The sequence below is a fragment of the Hoplias malabaricus genome, chromosome 17, assembly GCF_029633855.1.
Source record: "Hoplias malabaricus isolate fHopMal1 chromosome 17, fHopMal1.hap1, whole genome shotgun sequence".
NCBI lineage: Eukaryota > Metazoa > Chordata > Actinopteri > Characiformes > Erythrinidae > Hoplias > Hoplias malabaricus.
Genome location: NC_089816.1, coordinates 22,136,970 through 22,157,869, shown reverse-complemented (window position 1 = coordinate 22,157,869; position 20,900 = coordinate 22,136,970). Strand labels below are relative to the sequence as shown.

Below are 20,900 nucleotides of genomic sequence, written 5' to 3'. Positions count from 1 at the left end.
AGCATACATACTTTCAAAGACTAAATTTTCTCCATAATCGTCAATCAAAATGTATTGACATTATCCTGTTTTGCCATCAATAATCCTCCATGATACTCTTAAATACATCCAAGTAAGGGCATGTTATGATTACCGTTTCTCACAGATTAATAACTCAGATGTTCATAAACATATTTCATAAGAGAAATATTTTTCCTAACTGCATTTCATCAGGAAATGTTTCTATTTGACTCCCAAATGTAATTACTCTGTCTATAACACGCCCACCATTTTCTGGGAAATACTCAAAAAATAAAACCTTTGGTTAATGTCACAGTTTAATCAAAGTAATAAAATCTGGACAAATGATAAAATCCAGAAAAAAAAGATGATTCACAAGAAAAAAAAAAAAAGTGGATTTGGGTTCAAGGTTTAAAAAACAAATTCAGTTTGGTATGTTGCTGTAGACATTCAGTTGGCACACATTTGCTGCATTACATAATTCAAATGATTTATATGAGGGGCAGCTTTGATAGAGTATTCCATTACATTTACCCTCACCCCCTCCCTCCCAATAAAGTAATAACACAGTTCCCTTTTTAAAAAATACAAAGTACCATATGTACAATAGGAAACATTTGGAGGATGCAGACAAGACATCCAGAGTCTCTTTCTGATAAACGGATCACTGCTGGTAAAACACCTGTAAAATAAAACACATCTGCGTTTGATTTTCCTTTAAAACCCTTCAAAGGAACCTGTCGAACACAGTGAGTGCTGGTTATGGGGGAACGTAGCAGCGTCCCAGCAGAAAATTGTTACTCCACAGGAGGCAGATCAAAGGCTCAAATGTCCATCTCAAACTGGCTTTCTTCAGCTGCAAAAAAGAAATAAACAGTCACATTAGACCTGACATTTGACTGTTCTTATAAAAGTGTCATTAACATGGTATTTTATAGGCACTACAACTATTCCCCACTACTGTTACATTGTAACTACTATAAATTATTCATGAATAAATCAAATTTGATTGATCAACTGTTGTCAAAAACAGCTTTACATAATTACTATCAAAACAGATCATTATACTAAAGAATACTAAAACTTTCTTCTAACTACTGCAAATTATCCAGTTCTGTGAAGTGCCATATCACTCACACAAAGTGTGAGGAAGATTTTCTGGGTTTGTAAATCTGACAGATTTTCTGGGTTTGTAAATCTGAGCCCCTTTTGCATCTCAACTTTCTATTTGCAAAACCCCCTTGAGTGACTTTGTAGTCCACTTTAAATAGAACATCTGACACACAAAGCTCATCAACAGCCAGATGAGCTGAGTGTGGAGCTTCTTTAGTGTATTGCAGTCAACGCTGCAGAGATTGCACCATTATTTGTTGTTAAGAGAAGCCCATTATCACTGTGGCCACAATGTTTGTCATGTGATTATGTCTTGTGACTGCTTGAATGGCTTCAGTTATCTCTGTCAATAATGTATCAGGAGAAACGCCACTTGGAGACTGTTTGCCAGTGCATTACTGTTTTTGTCAAAGCTGATAGTGTTTACCTGCCAGTTCTTTCTCCTCCTCCATCTCCTCTTTGAGTTCCTGCAGTTTGGCCAGAGGATGATGGGAAGGAACAGTCACCCCTGGAATCTGGGGCAGGCAGCAGGGTGGGGTACGAGCGATTGGAGAATTCCTGCAGTCCAGCAGGAACTTTCTGTCATAAATGATCCGGGTGCCTGCCAAGACAAGTGTACGTGGGTTTAGTGCTGCAAATCCTTCAAAATTAACTGACAGTCTAGGTTAGGCATTGTCACTTTTACAGAACAGTTAATCTTATCAGACTTTGACCAATAACAGCGCTCTAGCAAAAATAATGTATATTTACGGCATAAAGCACATAGCAACAAGTAAAAGTGTAATCGGTTATTTTTCAGTGGTGTTGATAAAGGGCCAGATGTCTGAAGCTTTTAATGTCCTTGAAATGTTTAAATTCTACTATTTTACTATTTATATGTAGTCACCATTACACTTCAAAATGTGTTTCATGATCAATTTCTATAGTAAATAAAACAGCCATATTTGTGGCCACACAATCTTTGGTTTCTATCAAACCCACTGTAAAGAAAATTCAAGAAGGTTTCTCTGCAAAGCACTATTTCACATCAAACCACTGTTAATGGCTTTGTTAACATCTCAAGAGGTTACATCATGCAACTGAAGGAGTTTGAAATGCAGCACAACTCAGCCTTCAGAAAGGCACACTGTGCTCCCACGTCTGAAAAAGGGGGAGACTTTTAGGCCAGACTTGGCATCTCTGGTGGAGTTCTAGGAAATCTGAGCACATGTGTGGACTGGAAGGAGGGAGCCATTTTGAGGCAAGAGGAAGCACATGGGGAGCTGAGGAGGTTTAAACTTGTTCGCAATGTGTAAACAAACACACGGTGAGTTGGGTATGTTTGAGGAGGTTCCTTTTAGCGCTCTCTCAAGCATCCAGAGCAATGGAGTGAGGGGCGTTCAATAAAGCTCTTCAGTGAGCAGACTTGCTATTGGCTGAAGTCTGACCTGCACTGGGGGAGGCAGTGCTATCGCAATGCTGCTGTTTAGAGCCATAATGTACCCATAGGCTCTATCACAAGCAGAAAAACATGTTATGCAACTGCATCTATTTTTCGTGCCATGTGTCTGGGACAAAGAGGGGTGAGGGAGCAGGGGAGTAGTCCCTGCTTAAGTACAGTGGAATGAGGAATGTAGAGAAGCTGCAATAGGGCTGAGCAAACAGTTGTTTTTATATGCAAATCAGACAGCGATCTTCAAAAAGCCAGAGCTACAACTTCATCACATACTGCATTACTTGGCTTTGTCTCAAGTTCCAAGGGGGTGAAAAGTTGAGATGAAGAAAATATAACTATTCCTTGTACTTGTTTAAGATGTAGAAAATATTTAATGCTACTGCAAAGCAATGATAAACAACATTTACAGTAAACACACTAAGGCTGCAGCAACTAGCTCTTGGTCCTCCAGTTACCACTTTATTTCTGCGTAATACTGTTTGCTTCCACATGACGGATATTGTGACTGCAAGGTGATTTCCCACATTCCCAGATCACCACGTTTATCTGGGTCAGGCATAATCCAAAGGAGCACATGATTTACACATTTTTCAACATTAACTCTCCCTTCAAACCAAACACTTAAATGCTCCTAAAACTCTTCCACCGGGAGGCATCCAAGATCCATTTGCATTCATTCTTGGCTGGGACAAGGCGTTCTCAGTTATCTCGGAAATGCAACAGCTGTGGAGAGGGAGAGGGAGGGCTGCTTCCAAGTAAAACTCCTCCTGCCTGTTCCTTGTGCTGCAGTTATGACCATGTGCTAACCACGGCCTCACACAGACAAAGAAAAAGAAGAAGAAAAACAGAAAGGGTAGGGCAGAGAGTTCATTAAACAAAGTCTAGGAGTCAACTGTTTGTTGTTGCCCGATTAGATAACGTAACTGTATTAGGCCTTAACAGCAAAGCACTGCTGTTCCCATTTTGAAATAAACAAGCAGTTCATAGACCCTACGCCATAATATTATATAACTCAACACTGTAGAGCTGCCTGGTTTTAAGCCAAGGAAATAGACAAGGGACATGAGGGACTCAAGTACACCTCTCAACTTTGTTGTCTAATATTTAAGTTCATTAATTAGTGAGCGAGACTGATTCTGTCCTGATTCTTGACTTTTTGTAACAAAAATATAACAAAAATAAAAGCACCCCTACCAAACCTCGTTTCCCAAACAGACGAGGAAATCCAAGTTAATTCGGTTTTATTTACTCCTATACGTTTTACTTTACAAAGTTCCAAGCACACCTCTGACTGCCATGTGGCTGTATCTTGACCAGCACTGACCACAATAATAGCAGCTCTGACCAACATGGAGAATCCACAAATACATGTGCTTTTGTTTGTTTGGATTGGATTTACTGTTTGTTTTTTCAGCTGGAACAGCGCTCCAGTGCATCATGAATAGTGCAACTTCAAAAAAAAAGTTTCATCAGATTGTGAACCTCCACAAATGTTATGAAGGAGTTAGTTCAGTACATTTTAACTCAAGGACTGAAACTTAAACTTCTAACACTCGGTTTACACTTAAATGCAGCACTTTATAAATTAAGCATGAAAAGGCAAAAACTAGCTTTAAAAAAATCTAACAAAAATAAGTCTTATGTCTGAAACACTAACTTTTTAATCTTTTTCAACCACAGATCCCAACTTTTCAACTGATTTGTTTTAGCTTGAGCAACTGTTTTAAAAGGGAAGGAAATGGTCAACCATATTTGCGCATATCAGTGTGGCATTTCCCAAAGCAGGACCTCAGAGTTAATTAAATAACTTAAACCCACAGATATAAACATTGTCCAATAGGAATCTCTCTCAGTTATTTACCCATTGCATACAATTGACTTGGGGCTTAAACTGGGAAAGCCCATGTGAATCTTCAAACTCACTTTTTAAAGTGAATGTAACTCACCCCCTGGTGTGGTGGAAAACAGAGTGCCCCCGGGAGTCTGGCTATAACAGTCTGGAAGTTGAGACCAGTCCTTCAGCTGCAAAACACGCGTTGGGATGGGGCAGCTCTTGGTTTTCTCTGCGTTGGTTGACATTTTAGACTTGATTCAGTTAAACTCAGCAGCAGAGAAAACTTTATGTTCTCAAAGCACGCTTTCACCACAACTAGTCTTCGCTTTCTCCTTCCCTAAGACAGTCTTCTCAGTCGCAAATTACTGCACACAAACAGATCCCTTGACAAAGAAAACCACGATATTTTTAAACCCCTTTTTATTTTCCACCAGTATTCATACAAGTCCTGCCCTCCAGGGTCAATTATTGGCTAACACTTCGCTTCTAGCACTGTGATTGGTTACTAATGTCTCAATTTGACAAACAATTCGTTGGGATGAACCAATCATATCATTAGCCAACCATAGCTCACGACGGGGACCGTGTGTACCAATCACAGCACAGAGGAGGAGGGACTTTACAGAAAACGGGCGTTATAAGAAACGCGAGTAGTACAGGCGCTACGTGACTCATATCATGTGACTGACAGGCTGCAAAAACAGTGCAGGGTTGCCAGATAGTCCGTAAATCAAATTCGCATGGAGTGCACTCCAGTCTGTAGAGTAAGCTCTATAAATAAGATAATCCACATGCATATTTTGAGGTATTGTAGAACACACACACACACACACACACACACATATATATATATATATATATATATATATATATATATATATATATATATATATATATATAAATTATGGGTACAGCGCTGCACCCTGCAGTGATCTTATAAGCACCTCAATACAAGAATATACAGTAAAAACATTTTATTACATATTTGGGCTTCATCTTTTTATCAGTACACTGTAGGACAAATTGATGTTCATGGCGCTTGACATTCTGTGTAAAAGAACAACATGGGCCTTTTTTTATATAAGTATGAATACTGAGAAAATATGACACCACTCATTTTCATGGAAAATAAATATAGCCAGAAGTCTTTATTAAATATGTTATTAACATTCATTCATTCATTACCCACAGATAAAGGTCAAACCAATGATAAAAGTCAAGGACACATCTGGACAGGGCTCTGGCCCACACAGTCACTCCTAACACGCTGTCTGCCATGCTGACACGGTGAGCACACACCAAACATCTTTCAGACAGTGACCTGAGGTGAAGATGAACCCAGGACCCAGAAACCTTGGATCTTTGTGGGTCAGCAACAATAACTGCAACACCAACATACCACACCACAAACTTGTAACGAACGTGTGTGATAGAAGACATAGTGTCTTTGAAAGTGCAGTGCTCCAAGTACAGTTTAAAAACTTGACTTCAGACTGCCAGGTTTTGTTACATCATAAACCCAAGGAACCAATGCTATCAAGCTGCAAATGAGTGGTGACGAGTGTACGACAGATGCAGGTAGTTGTTGCCTGTAGACACAGCCGTGCTGTATTCACAATGAAAATGAATGTGTCGAATCACTAAGCCACTTTCAAGCCATTGGAGTTTTTTTTCTCGCAAACTCTAAACTTGTAATTCTGATGAACAATAATTAGTTTTTAAAGGTTCAATCACTGACTTGATAATACTTGTATGATTGTGCCCCAGTCACCAGGGGGCTGTAGTCCCTTTACTGTGAGATCTGTTCAACACAAAGAGACAAGCTTCTCTCCGGTTGAGTTTTGCGATTGGAGACTGAAGTCATTTTTCTGATTTCAGCGTTTAGTGTTTAGATAATATAAACAGGTTAATATAGCGAGTTTATTTTTTCTCAATTTCTTGGTGTTTTTTAGGCAGATTTAAACGAACGGTAGGTAATGCACTATTCAGCAGTAGCCTACCGGCGCAGGCTTTTGTGAGGCTAGAATTCTCCGTTCCACCTTAACTGCGGCATTTAGCGTATAGTCAGGATGCACAATTTAAGGTGGAGCAGACAATTTCCGTGAAAATGTTTCTAGCTGATGTGATCAATACAAGTGACCAGTATAGGCTGCTTCTACTGTTGTAAACCCGTTAATTAAACTTAACGTGTTTACATGTTTAAAGAATTTGTAAATGTTTGTATTTAAAAAGCTAAAGGTTTAGGTTAACGTTAGCTTTTTGATGCTAATGGTTCCCCGCAGTTTTCGGTGTTTCACACGGACTTTCATCTTTAAACATCTGTAGAAGCTTGATTTCGTCGTGGTTAGATAATAAAATACGTATTCTTATTTTGTTGAATGCTATTCCAATGGTTATGTCTCAGTTTTTTTCAGTTTTGCGCTAACTTCATCATTCCGGAAGGCTAAGCTAACTGGACATTTTTAATGTCACTTGAGCTAGCTGTTGCAGTTAACGATGTTTTAAAAAGTGTAGAAATGTGTTTCTTGGGTGCTTCATATGAAAACTTTAAGGCCGAAAACTGAAGATTTTATTTTTATGTCACAGATGGACCAGCTCAGAAAGAAGAATATGGCCAGGATAATAATAATAATTGGTCAGGTGCAAAAAAGGATTTTCAACTGTTCTTAATAAGAACAGAAATTAACATTTTCCTTTGGGAGAAATAAAGTGTTTTATTTATTATCACAAATACAACAGCAAACCTGTCTTGACACACCCACAACAAATAATATTACACATTTTTTGAATATATATTTCTAAATAATATTCAGCAGGTCTGTGAAGCCATAAAATGCAGTTGCTGAATTGTGAATTGTGTTTACACCTTGCCTTTTTGATAGTGTAGAATTTGAATTGATTTGAAGCCTAGGGTAAAAAAAAAAAAACTATATATTTTTGAAAATATTACTTAATTTCCTATTTAATTTCATTTTCAGAATCATTACGTTGAGAATGGCAGATGGAGAAGGCTTTGTGGTGAGAGTGAGGGGTTTGCCTTGGTCTTGTTCTGCAGATGAAGTGCAGAGGTTTTTCTCAGGTCAGTTCAAGAGATATATATCAGAATCTAACGGACATATTAATCTGTTAATACAAACTAAATACATTTTTGTTTTCTAAAAGAATGCAAAATTGCCAACAATGGCACCAGCATACATTTCACATACACACGGGAAGGACGGCCCAGTGGAGAGGCCTTTGTCGAATTTGAAAATGAGGACGATCTCAAAATTGCTGTCAAGAAAGATCGTGAGACCATGGGACACCGCTATGTAGAAGGTGGGTGTTTGGACAGTGTTTTGGGATGCAGGAATAAAGAATAAGTATGCTTTATGATACTGTAACCAGATCCTAATTGATATTTTATGTGTTTTCAGTGTTCAAATCCAACAATGTGGAGATGGACTGGGTTTTGAAGCATACTGGCCCTAACTGCCCGGACACAGCAGGGGATGGCCTCGTCAGACTTCGTGGTCTGCCCTTTGGCTGCAGTAAAGAGGAGATTGTCCAGTTTTTTGCAGGTATGTCAACTAGCTCTTGTTGTTTTATCGCACTTCATTAAAGAGAAGCCCAAACATTAGCTCACTGAATTTTAGTTTACATTGATTACACCTTTTTTAAGCTGCAGCAGCCTAAATTTAAAATGAATAAATGGAATTGAAAGACCTTGAAACACCACAATGGGTCACTGTTTTGTTTCTCTAAAAATATAATTACTGTTTATTTTATTCTTAAAGCCCTCTTTATCATAATCTAATGACATTTAGCATATGAATTGTTGCATATATGGTCTGTTAGGACCATTGCTTCATTAAATAAATAAATAGAAATGTCTTAGGTTACTGAATACTCTCATATCAGTGACCCTTTTTCATTACAATAAATTGTCATACGTAGTATATTGCATCCCATCTGGTATGTACATGTAACATCATTTCTCATTTGAAAAATCCCTAAGCAAACTATAAATTCTTGTTAATGGGCTTGTGATTTAATATGTCCCCCACTGGGGTTATCTGTCCTTGGGTTGAAGGGTTGGAAATCGTGCCAAATGGGATAACATTGCCGGTGGACTTCCAGGGGAGGAGTACGGGGGAGGCCTTCGTGCAGTTTGCTTCACAGGATATAGCTGAAAAGGCTCTAAAGAAACACAAGGAAAGAATAGGGCACAGGTGGGGATGGTTGGTTGGTTGGCTGGATAAGTTGCTTTTCTTATGGTGTACACCTCTCAACAAATATGCACTGCAGAAATGGCAAGACCTTCTCTCAATCTCTTAGCAATTACAATGAAACACAATTACAGAGGATGAAGACCAGTTCCCAGAAATCCATTATGTGGCCATGCTATTTTCCATCATTAGTGCTGAGTGAGACATACTGGCAAATTCATAACTGAAAGTGAAAAACAGTCATAGACAATGAGGATTCATTTTAGACTAGACCTGTTTTACTCCCTGTCAAACTTAAGTGTTTGCTGAATATCTACTGTAGGAGAAATGTGCTTGTATATCATGTTTTGGAAGATAGCATTTTAAGATACCCCATTAGATCCTTCTAGCCACTAGCCTTGAGTATATTTCGTTGATGCTGTTGTTCAGTGAAATCTCAGTGGCTAGAATGATAAACCTGGTCACTCAGCACTAAATTGGATCTCATAGGGATTATTTCTTTACCAGTGAAGACTTCAGATCATGAGGAACCGTTAACACAGGTAATATTGAGTGAGACATGATGTACTGAAGTCTATTCCTGCAATGCTTTCTGTACTCTGCTATGACAGGGTGACAAGAACATAACCTGTGGTTAGTGGCATCCAGTAAAGAGTATATCTCACGGTTACGGTAATGCCAGCTGATTGCATAAGTGGCCATAAGAAAAGTGGAATGAGGGTTGAATGAGACTATTAAATTTAAGGTTCCATTATTCATTTATTTTTGTTTTTCCAGTTTCAAATTCACAAAAACATGAAGTCACTGAACGGAGTCATTGCCAGTTATTCAGTGCTCAAGTTGTTAGGTTGTATTCTTTTGTTCAGAGGACCATTTTAGTGGTTCATTTTCTGTGCACGAAGCAATGCTCTGTTGCTTTCTGTCTGTAGACCCTGGTTCCATCACTTTACCTTGGCCTTTGTAGGTATATAGAAATTTTCAAGAGCAGCCGTGCTGAGGTGCGCACCCACTACGAACCCCAGCGTAAGGTAATGGGCATGCAGAGACCGGGCCCTTATGATCGGCCCGGAGGTGGCCGAGGCTATAACAGCATGGGCCGCGGGGTTTCGTTTGAGCGTGTGCGACGTGGTGGATATGGAGGAGGTATGTGGAATTGTTTCTGTATTAGAGGTCAAAATATCTAACGATGTCTAAGAGATTAAAACTGTTCTCAAAATTAATTTCTAGTTCCTATTTGTTGTGTATTTTCTACTCCATTTATGCACACACACTTGGTTTTTGTTTGTAGCCACATCACAGCCATGATCAGTTTGTGTTCATGTACACTTTCCTGTGTTCTACTCTGTAAATGAGAGCTTTATATTTATACAAAGATTATAGCTTTATCTGTATGACCATTCACTGTTGAACCATGTTCTTACTCTTATCTGCACACAGATGGTCGTTATGGGGATGGAGGTTCCTCTTTTCAGAGCACTACAGGGCACTGTGTGCACATGAGAGGCCTTCCGTACCGAGCCACAGAGACAGACATATACAACGTAAGATTTGCACAAGCACACAATGTAGGAAAGAGTGGTTGTTAAATGCTGGATTTTGTAATTACGTTGTTCACCTGTCGTTGTACTGTGCTTGTCAAATCTGCAGTTCTTCTCTCCCTTGAATCCGGTGCGTGTGCACATGGAGATTGGCCCTGACGGAAGGGTGACTGGTGAGGCTGATGTGGAGTTCGCCACACATGAAGATGCAGTGGCGGCCATGTCAAAGGACAAAGCTAACATGCGTAAGTGTTTGACTTCAGTGGAGTATAAGGACTCCATAGTAACTTTGTTTAGGCTTTGGTTTGGTTGCTTATATTTCCACATAGTCCAGAAAAGAGAGTGGGTCTTTTTTGTAAAAAACTGACCATGTTCAAGGCTGGATAACACACACGTTATTAACAGAAAGACATTAACATTGGCCAGTACGTCTTAAGTGCCTGTAAAACCTGGAGTGACATTTGTCTTTTGTTTCACAGAGCATCGATATGTCGAGTTGTTCCTGAATTCAACAGCGGGGGGTGGAAGCGGCGGATATGGAGGTCAGATGATGGGAGCAATGGGTTAGTCTTTTAAGGGCTTCAGTCATTCTGACAGTTCGGTTTCATGAGTAATGCTTTGACTTAACTTCATCTGTTCCTGTATTTTATACTCAGGGAACCAGTCAACCTATGGGCACAGCAGTCAGCAAATGAGCTCCGGATACACCGGAGGTTACAGTAACCAGAGCAGCATGGGGGGATACAGTGATTACAGTGAGTGTCAGCTCTGCTTCACGTTAAGATGAACCTGAAATGTTTGTTATTTATATACAGTGAAGCCAGCATCAGATTTGTTCATTTTTTTTGTACAACTTTCATATCCTATGTATATCACTCCTTAGTGTTCAAATATTTGTAATTTGTTTCTAAAACCCCCTCTTTCAAATTTAGTAAGGCACTAGTTTTCTACAACCAATTTGACCAGAACTCGCTGGTCCTCAAGTGTGTATTTCTCCCTCCTGTCAGGTAATCAGGGCGGAATGGGTAGCAGTTACTATGGTGGAGGCAGCCGTGGATCAATGGGAATGAACGGACTAAACAGCAGCATGGGGGGAGGCTGGGGCATGTAGCTCCCCACACTAGGCGGATTTAAGCCTTCTTTGGTGAATGACCGGTGACCAGCATTAAGCATACTCCAATTTAATTTTTTTTTGTTTCCAGTTGATTTTCTTTGCTTTTGGGCTGGTTTAGTGAAACATTCATTTTATCATTGTTCTCCTGCTTTTACCTTATATGGGTGATCGAACCAAGAGAGAGATTCAGATTGGACTTGAGGAAATATTTCTCTTTTGGTAATAAATCTAAGTTACTTTGAGTATGTGGTGAAAAGAGGTGCCTGTAAACTATAGTTTAAATGTTTTTATATGCACAACAGTGACTATGTTCCTCTCCCGTGATGATTTGGAAGATTTGTTTTTACATTGGAAAGATGAGGCTCTGTATTGTTGTGAAGCATGTGTCTGGAGCGCAGAGCAAGGTACAGCTATAGCTTTAGAAGCATGTGGTAACTTGTGTTTGATAGCTTGCTCTTGTCCCTCCAATGTACTGACTTTTTTTTTTATGTAGTGTGGTGCACAGTTTGGAGTTTATTTTCTCACATAGACCGTTTTTGCTGGGACAGTGTTTATTAAACTCTACAATTCTTTAAAAAATACTTCCAGATGTTTCAGACATGATTGCAAACTTTTTTAAACACCAGGACATGAACATACATTCTAAAATAAGCTTTGTATTTACAAATTGTTTGATTATAAAACTTAAGGTTCAAAAAGATTTTTTTGTTGATAGTTAGTGTGAACATGTTACACCATCCTGAATTGAATTACAATTATCTCTGTTGCTCCTGTTTTACACCTTATGTCTCTGATTTTGTGTCCTAAGGACAAATTAAAGAATGAATGCCTTTGTTGAAAGTTGACATTTTTCATTTTAGTTTTATGTTTGGTCCCATGTTCTAAAACAAATATTGACATATGAGCCAGTAATATGCACAAGGTAAGCTTTTAAGTTTATGGCACATGTACAAAGATGTCATTTAAAATCATTCATTACAAGATTATTAATTTCACTCTGCAATCTCAGCCAAGCTGCCTTCTGTAAGATTACTCCTAATTGTTTGCTAGGACAGGTTTGTATTTTCTCTGAAAACATGGCGAATGAGGGAACATACATTTAGGATGAAAGACATTAGTGCTTACTGAAATGTGTTTTAATAGTGTTTTTTAATCTTACAGAATGCAGCTTTAAGAAAAGCACTTTATTAACATTTAGAAAAGAGAAATGATTGCAAACACTGGACGACTTAAACATTTTTGACCTTGTCAACATTCAGAAAGCTACAATAAAGTGTTCAAAATATTTCAGCTGTTAGTAGTCTCCCTAAAATGGAGATTATGAACAAGAAAGGGGTAAATGCAACAATTCATAGCCAACATTTCTTTAATATTATTCCTAAAAATGATCAGGTTCTTCAAGTAGAAGAATTTACTTTGCATATAATTCTGCAATCACTGTGGCGTTTGCTGGCTAAGAAAATACCTTCAACAAACGGAAGCCAATAGCCCCATTAAAAGCTAATGCATATATTAATGTTGTTAGTCAAAATACCATTAATCACCAGCAGCAGGTAGGATGACCAGCCTGCTCTGCCCGCATTTATTCTGATTTTAGTGTGTGGTGTGATGTCAGGAGCTGGAGGAGCTCCTCTGAAGAAGAAGGGAATGACAGATGTCACAGACTCTGACTGGTCTGGGGTATGAGGGAAGAGCCAGTTCATTGCTGGAACAGCTGTTGCAGTAAATGTCTCCACAGTTTCTACAGTGGTGCTAAAAGAGAACATTTAAGGGAAACGGTTAAGGGAAACTTCTATATATTAAAAACTACTTTCTATAGTCTTGTTTAATGAAAGGTGTGGATTCCCCTTCCTGAATACCATTATTCAACTTCCCCTGATGAATCCACATCACAATTCAAAGCTTATAAAAATTTACGTGGCTGTAAAAAGCTGGATGGAGTTGCTTACTTTTCTGCGAGATATGGAGAATTCCTTCTGGCACTGTTTACACTGAGTGGCTTCATCATCTTTAAGCCAGGCCTGACCCTGGAAGAGGAGTCAAGTTGTTTTCATTACCAAAACATGTTATTCCATGAAGTGCTTCCTCTGCACTGATGCTTACCTTTAAAGCTTTGTTGACTTCTTTGAAGTCCTCCATTTTGAGTTTTGATCTACAGGAAACAGCACAACATATGTCACAAAACACATAGCATGCAAAACAGACATTTAGTCATGTTTTGCCGTGTGTATTATTGTTCTAGGGTCCAGCAGGGCTTACTGGCTGAGATGAAGTCCCATCTCCTGTAGCGCTTGCTCCTGCTCTTCACACAGCTGATGAAGCTGCTGCTTCTCCTGCTGCAGGTCCTGCAGCTCCTGTAAGGACCAAACCTTATGAACATTTCTGACAAGGGTTTTTTTGAAACCACACATTCAGGACTGGTGTGAGTCAAGGATTAATACGAGCACAAGAATTTCTGACCTTGTTTATACCAAATCATTAGAAACGGATTAGCCGTTTTCCACAAGGTATTACTAAGTAACTGATTCAGCTTTCACTGAACAACATAATATGCTGATAAAAGTTTTTGGACACATGCTTAAGCATTTATTATAGAACCAAGACTTTAATTAGGTACTATAATTAGTTTGTCCCACAATTTTGCTGCAATAGCAGCCTCTACTCTTTTGGGAGGGCATTACACTAGATGCTGAGACATTGATGTGGAAAAACAGATTTTATCTGACCGTCTGTAATCCCTGCAGCTGCTGCAATTGAGTGCGCAGTTCAGTGCTGTTGTCCTGTTCACGCTGCAGCTCTCTCTGTAGACTCTGCCTCTGCTCCTTCTCTTTACTCAGCTCTGCTTCCAGTCCTGACCTGAGGGGGGGGGGGGGGGGGAATAAAAAAAACGTACATGGCCTGAACAGTGTTGATCTAACAAAGGAATAGCTTAAGCAACAAAAAATAACCTTTATTTTGATGCCGTTATCATGCTGAATGACCATAGGTCATATCAACACGTGGATGACTGAAATAATACTTTAAATGATTTTATGAGTTTATGATGTTAATGCAGTATGAAATGAATGAACCCTCAAGTAAATGCCAGATGTCTTACTCAAAGAAGATTGTGTCAATAGTCTCACTCTTTATCTTGAACTTTCCAGGTCTTGTATGCTTGTATTACTTTGTGCTGATAGTTGAATAAACAGGTTCCTGTTACCTAAGTGTGTCGAGTTCAGTCAGCCGTTTGTGCAAAGCATCCACTCTCCCATTCATCTCTGAACACAAATCCTTCTGACTCTCCTCTGTGCTTTTCTGTTGACTCTCAGATTTCTGCAATCTGCATCAAACAAGAAATGCTGCTGTAAAACATTAATATCACCCATTATTATCTAGAAAGCCTCCCCAGAAAACAGATGCTGTTACTGCTAGAAAGTGGGACTAGTACCATAAACTAATAATACCCATTATTTTAAAGCAGTCGCTGGATAAACAGATGTCTAAGATACAAACAGTCCAATGCAACTGTGGTGAACGATCAGCTCCACAGTGGGAAAAGAAGCTTTTGCTGTTAATGGATGGTAACAGCCTGACCCTCACCTCAACTCTAGCTCCTTCATTGCTGTTTCCATCTGACTCATCTTATGCTCCAGTGTCGCTGCCTCCTCCTCTTTCTTCTGGACCAGCCTATTAGCCTCCTATATTTAAACCAGCAGGGGGAGACACACAATTATGGTTTAATGCAGCAGTTGTTAAACACTGTTTAACTTAGGCCCAATTTGTGCATCATTAAGAAGTATCATGCCCCCTATCATTACTTTTATGTAACAGAACAAAAATATGTCAGTGTGAACTTTAAGCTAAACAAAACTAAAACGCAGCAATTTCAGTCAAAACCAAGAAAACTACCGTAGATGCACCTTAAAGGCTAAACACCAGCTATATAAAAGTGTCAAACAAATAAATATAGTGGATAATAAATAAATTTGAGTTCCTAACTTGTGTTTATTAATAGTCAGAAAACATGTTATTTCTTACTAATTAAAGAATAAGGTTTGGGGCATGTAAGGAAACAAACGAAAGGTGTTCAAGAGCCTCTGTAACATGGAGGTAAACAGGGTAAGTACACTCACTTCGCCTGTTTTAGTTGGTGTTAGTTAACGTTAGCTTGACTTGCTAAACTCGGTGGCTCAGATTATACTCGGCTACGTAGCTGCATTACGGAGGTTTAGTGTCAGATGAATTCGAGTTCGACTTTGATCACATTTACAAGAATAACGGTACCTCTAAATTTGAGTTTAGCTTATTGCTAAGCTATTGTCACGAATAATGTTGGTTATTTAGCTAGATACTGTCATAACAGTCAGCCATAACGGTGTTTTATCACGGCGTTGTTCAGATGTTGTCCACCAGTGACGTCACGGTTGCGTTCAAAAATTTCCGTAGCGAGCTTGGGTTTTTCCGTCAATTTAATAAAATTGTCAGTTTTAAAGCAAATTAAGCTGCTATTTTCATTTTAATTCATACTTATATATGTCAGTAACTAAAATAATGTGAAATATTCATGGAGGTCCATAAGAATTCTTAAGCCTTTAAGAATACATTTATGTAATTTGACTTAACTCTTACACTGTTCAACTTTGGCATAGTACCTGAGACTTGTTAAACATCTGCAGGTTGAGAGTCTTGACTTGGTCCAGCTGCTGCCGTAGAGCTGCCAGTGTGTCCTGCTTCTCATGAATGTCCTTCTCCAACAGCTTCATGGCCACCTCCATCTCCTGCTTCAGACCCACCTGCAGCTCCAGCTCCTTCTGCAGCTCCTAGAACAGTGCAAGAAATCTCTAACTCACAATCAACAGAAGGAAAAATATCAAGTGAATTTTAAGAGTTTATTGGTTATGATTGAAAGACATGAACGAGCTGTAACTAACTTGGCGAATGCGTTTCTCCTCCTTGTACTGTGTCCACACCACATTGTACATTTCGTCCAGACCCTGTCGTGACTGTCTGTAAGTCTCCAGCTCCACCTGACTGTCCTGCAGTGTCACCTGGACAAACAGAAAAAGGCAACAGGTACAGTACACAGAGGACAACAGAACATGTATAATGTTAACCCAGTTGAATCGGAAATCTACCTCTTCTTTCCTCTGACTGGTCTGGAGGATGGTAGCATTCTCCTTTCGTAGCTGATCCTGCTCCTCCCGCAGGGCATTGATCCTGTCAGTAGCTGCAGACAACTGCACAGGACAGATACAGTTTCAGTATTGCTTTTATATGCATGTGCTATTATATTGACAAAAACAACAACAACAACAAAAATTCCACTGGGTTTGAGCAAACAGCCGGTGTGAGAAGGACACTAATGATCCGACCTCCTCTATTAGTTTGCAGTTGGTTTTCTCCAGCGAGTCCATCTTGGCCTGAAGATCAGTGACTGTGCAGCTCAGGTGGCGGTTCAACTCCTCGATGTAGTGCTTCTGGTCCAGAATCGCAGTCATTTTAGTATCACTGGCAACAGACAATGTGATAAATATATTAATAATGTAGGGGCTAAAAAAAACTTTCTCTGATTAATCAGAAGCAACAAGGGGTGTAACAAGGGTTACTCACTCTTGTGTGTTCTCAGTTGTCTGTGGATCTTTTAGGTACAGTGAGAAGTCAATGACGCCCACCTACAAAATTGAGACAACACTGGTCAACAAGTGCCTTTTGATTTAAACTTTGTTACAAAAAGAATACCTGAGAGTCAGTGGCATGCTGCTGTGTCTCACCTGAGAATCCAGGTCTTCCCCTTTGACACACAGGTTGGCATCAATCACATTCAGACCAACCAGCATACCTACAATTACTGATCCCTCTTCCTCCAATACCAGGGCACCAGGCTCATAAAATTCACTGCCAGAGGATGAAGCTCAAAATTAAGGCAGGACCTTAATCAGCAATAAAATCTTGAAGCAGCAAGAGATAAAAAAAAAAAAAAAGGTTTTCTTGATATTTTACCTTAGCAAATCTCGTCTGTTTATCAGTACTTTCATATAGTCGGCCACTTTTTTCTGCATCAGAGCCAAATGCAGCCAGGCCCGAGCTCGCCCAAGTCCTGTCCTAAGAGAGACAAGGAAGAAAGTTTCCTTGTTGATTTCAACCCCCTAATTCATGAATTATAAACATGAAAATGTATCATTTGAACAGTAGAGTTTAAAACTTTTGCAAACAAATGAAAATACCAAACTTCCTTTTAATATTTTTTTTTACTTATTTACCACTTTAAACAGTGATACTTTCTCAACAATAGAATTATACATAGTTTATGCAAATCAAATGTACAGAAAAACAACTTCTAAAGGTTGAACTGATCAGTGGCACAGTCTCATGTATTGCACAATGTCCCAGCACAGACACGTAAGACTGGAGATATTTACATAACCAAACATTGCATAGTCAAGATAAACAGAGCATATCCACTTGGGCGTAGACTCACCTAAGTCCAGGCATATCTCGTACACTTGTAGCAAGGTCTGCTGACTCAGGACACAGCTTCTCCACCAATTCCAAAGGAGCCCAAATGGATTTATTTTGGCCAATAAAGGATTTCTTTGCTGCACAAAGTAGAAAATAGTTAGATTCACGTTCCGCACCAACAAAGTGCATTCCCAGATTAAACACGTTCTTTCAAAAGCTTTAAAAATGTATTCACCTTTCAATCCGTGTTTAAGGCAGTGTTCCAATACTACGAAAAACTGCTGCAAAGGCGGATACTCTGAGTCTAATGTCCGGCCCAAGCTGAGTGACGACTGGATCAAAACCTTTACACTGAGCTTCATCATGCTTAAGAGATTGGACCTTTCCACAGACATGGGATCCTTCATAGCTGCAAAGACACAATGCACCAGAACATTTATATTTTACTACATTCACCAAGCAACCATATCATTAAAGCCACCTCTTTGCTTCTACAGTCCCTGTCCACTAATAGCTCCTCTTATATAGGTGCGCATTACACTTCTACAAACTGTAGTTCATCAATGGTCCACACCCTCACAGAGCAAGTATGATTTGGATGGTGGATCATTCTCAGAATTGCAATATCAATGACATGGTGGTGTGTTAGTGTCACAACTAGACTGAGAAAATTCTACCAACCCAACCACTGTCTCTGACTTTCTTGATGCTATGTCACCGTCAAGTGTGGGTTAAAATACACACCTGTTTTGGAAATTGTGTGCATCTGTCCCAGTCCCTCACCAGAGAGCTGTAATGATTGCCTTTTGGGTGAACTACCCAAGGATATTTTGGAGAAAGTCAATGCTCCCCATTTCAAGCCAAATCACTCCTCTGCTCTGTGGGGGGCCCAGACCACTGAAGGACAGAAGGACTACAGTATGTAATTGTAGAACTACAAAAGAGCACTCATATTGTCAGAGGAGCTGATAAAATTAACAATGATTATATAAACAAGGAGGTCATTTTTATGTTTTGCCTGACAGTTGTATAATCTAAATACACAGAAACAATCGACATACTGAACTATTTTAAGATTATTATACTCCTTAGAAACCTGCGGAAAACCATTTGTACAACTTCTCCAAGTCATACTTCCCAACCAGCCAATATCATGTCTGAATGAACTGTGTAAAATTAAGGCATTAAAAAGGGAACTGAGAAGCTGTGTAAGCAGCTGTAGCTCACTCTTCTCACACTGTAGCAGAACTCTGAGTACAGACACAGCGAATAACCCCCAAGTGAAGTATTTTTACTCGGTTTTGACTCTGTAAGAGTGGGATTTATACCCGGTTTGTCGCTGTTAGCGTTCTGAGAGCCGTTAGTGCTGTGAGAAGCTGAACCCTGCTCCGAGCTCCTCCGCGATGATCCATAACTATTCACTCCACTGAGAGTTTCTGAGGCTTTCCGAGCCAAGGACAGAATCGGTTTAGACCAGGAGCCCTCCGCAGATTTATCCTTCTCTTCTCCATCCGTCTCTGCTTCCAAGGCGCCATGGTCCGTCTCCGCTGCTCCACTTTCTCCTTCTGTAACTGCGCTCTTCTCAACTTCACTGTTTGTTTCTCCGTCAGCCATTTTCCTCCGCTAACCACCTGATGCCAGGCCAGAGTAATAGCTTACAGATGAGGCTACTGTACGATAACAGAAATCAGTATCAGGCGAGAATAGTCGATTCAGGATTCGAATTCAAAAGATTGTTGAAATCATTTTGATTCCATTAACTTTTAAAATCCTTCTCCTGACATGTATAAACTCCCCCTAAAACTCCCCTCTTTTCATCAGGATTACAGATTAAAAAGCTATTTACAAGGAAATCAAAACACTAATGCTGTACCAGTGGCTTTGACGTACTTGTCAGTACCTGCAAATTTATGAATGTGTATTGTGCCTTTATATCCACCAACCTTTTTGGCGCTGACCTACAGGTAAAAAAAAAACCCTGCCCTGTAAATTCACAGGATTGGGTGCTTAGGTTTATGATGTAAGAAACGCAGTCTGTCTCTCAGTGTGAAGATTAAGCAGTCAGCACCACAGAGCATTTCTGCTTAAACATTACAATAAGTGCCTCACAGGCTTGATTTTCCCCACAGAGGGTGTATAAAAAATTTGAATTATATTTTAATCATCTTTACAATTTGATATATGAAAACTTAATATATGAATACATACATTTAAATATTAAAAGGAAGAATTTCAAATTTTTTTTCAAGGTTCTTTTTCTACCAATGTCTTAAAGTTGACAACCGAATTGTCGTTTTCAAAAATCTTACTTTGATTCAAGCTAAAAAAAAATGTACCATTCACTTCACCCAGTACATTACATTTATACATGATTAAATAAAAACACTTTTGACAGTTTGTGGACCAATGGCCTAGATATGCTCTTAACATTGGTGGGGACCTATTTACACAGCTGGCCCCTTTATTTCCAAACCATGTTATTCATACCTACAGACGATTTAAACCTCCTGTTATTATGATGGCCTCATTTCATTAGCAAACTTGACTTTAAGAGACTTACTTTCGAAAAATAATTTCTTATGTCCACCTTCTTCTTTTATTGCTCCTTATGTCACCTTCCAGTTTTGGCCCTCAAAAGGGGATCAAATTATTGCTGGCAACAATTCAGTAATCACTGGATATTGGTGGGGAGAGGCTAACACATCTCCTGATAGAGAATAGCCTGAGAGCACCTCTGTCTGCTGGTTGTCAGCCTTGTTTTCATCATTTGCATATTTTTGTAAATTCAGTCCTGTGCAGAGACCATGAAGAAATATGCTTATCAATACATGGGAGAATAATTTTTAGTTGAAGAAGACTGAGTTAAGAATAATAAATTGGCACTGCACACATGCTGTGTTATTTGGTATGAGTAATGATGACTGTGCTGTCACTTTCATTTGGTTAATTTTGGTCGAGAGAGAGAGAGAGAGAGAGAGAGAGAGAGAGAGAGAGAGAGAGAGAGAGAGAGAGAGAGAGAGAGAGAGAATAATGGTAATCAACACTAGGTGGCAGCAATCCTGCATATGATGCATGTTTAATGTTTTAAATTCTGTCCCTTAAATTAGATATTACAGTCTCTCTCTCTCTCGCTCTCTCTCTCTCTCTCTCTCTCTAAATTATTATTACTATTATTAGTCCTTAATCACTCAGTCTCTGTAATGTTGTTGTTGCTACC

General features: G+C 39.3%; 3 protein-coding genes across 8 annotated transcripts; 1 reads left to right on the top strand and 2 right to left on the bottom strand.

The window, feature by feature from the left end:
• Nucleotides 1-299: 299 nt before the first annotated feature.
• eif4ebp3l (eukaryotic translation initiation factor 4E binding protein 3, like) lies at nucleotides 300-4,808 on the bottom strand. The gene is made up of 3 exons (XM_066649891.1): nucleotides 4,495-4,808; nucleotides 1,541-1,714; nucleotides 300-856 (listed from the first exon to the last, which is right to left on the bottom strand). The coding sequence occupies exons 1-3, from the start codon at nucleotides 4,625-4,627 to the stop codon at nucleotides 825-827; spliced, it is 339 nt and encodes a 112-aa protein (XP_066505988.1). The 5' UTR covers nucleotides 4,628-4,808; the 3' UTR covers nucleotides 300-824.
• A 1,357-nt stretch (nucleotides 4,809-6,165) lies between these two features.
• Nucleotides 6,166-11,788, top strand: hnrnph1 (heterogeneous nuclear ribonucleoprotein H1). Of its 6 annotated transcripts, none has more exons than XM_066648555.1 (11): nucleotides 6,166-6,287; nucleotides 7,361-7,461; nucleotides 7,545-7,700; nucleotides 7,799-7,942; nucleotides 8,455-8,593; nucleotides 9,555-9,733; nucleotides 10,028-10,131; nucleotides 10,238-10,373; nucleotides 10,608-10,691; nucleotides 10,785-10,883; nucleotides 11,136-11,788. In XM_066648555.1, the coding sequence occupies exons 2-11, from the start codon at nucleotides 7,377-7,379 to the stop codon at nucleotides 11,237-11,239; spliced, it is 1,230 nt and encodes a 409-aa protein (XP_066504652.1). In that variant the 5' UTR covers nucleotides 6,166-6,287; nucleotides 7,361-7,376; the 3' UTR covers nucleotides 11,240-11,788. The 6 variants fall into 6 exon arrangements, with proteins under 6 accessions (XP_066504652.1, XP_066504651.1, XP_066504654.1 ...); XM_066648554.1 differs by having other exon boundaries at nucleotides 6,171-6,351; XM_066648557.1 differs by lacking the exon at nucleotides 6,166-6,287 and adding an exon at nucleotides 6,448-6,465 and having other exon boundaries at nucleotides 10,608-10,670; nucleotides 11,132-11,246.
• A 366-nt stretch (nucleotides 11,789-12,154) lies between these two features.
• On the bottom strand, nucleotides 12,155-19,313 carry rufy1 (RUN and FYVE domain containing 1). The gene is made up of 17 exons (XM_066648551.1): nucleotides 19,012-19,313; nucleotides 17,919-18,092; nucleotides 17,703-17,820; nucleotides 17,225-17,326; nucleotides 16,996-17,119; nucleotides 16,835-16,896; nucleotides 16,597-16,732; nucleotides 16,360-16,461; nucleotides 16,156-16,272; nucleotides 15,877-16,044; nucleotides 14,825-14,922; nucleotides 14,445-14,564; nucleotides 13,969-14,098; nucleotides 13,502-13,596; nucleotides 13,346-13,394; nucleotides 13,192-13,269; nucleotides 12,155-12,994 (listed from the first exon to the last, which is right to left on the bottom strand). Exons 1-17 carry the CDS (start codon nucleotides 19,295-19,297, stop codon nucleotides 12,854-12,856), a joined length of 2,100 nt encoding a protein of 699 aa, XP_066504648.1. The 5' UTR covers nucleotides 19,298-19,313; the 3' UTR covers nucleotides 12,155-12,853.
• Nucleotides 19,314-20,900: the final 1,587 nt, after the last annotated feature.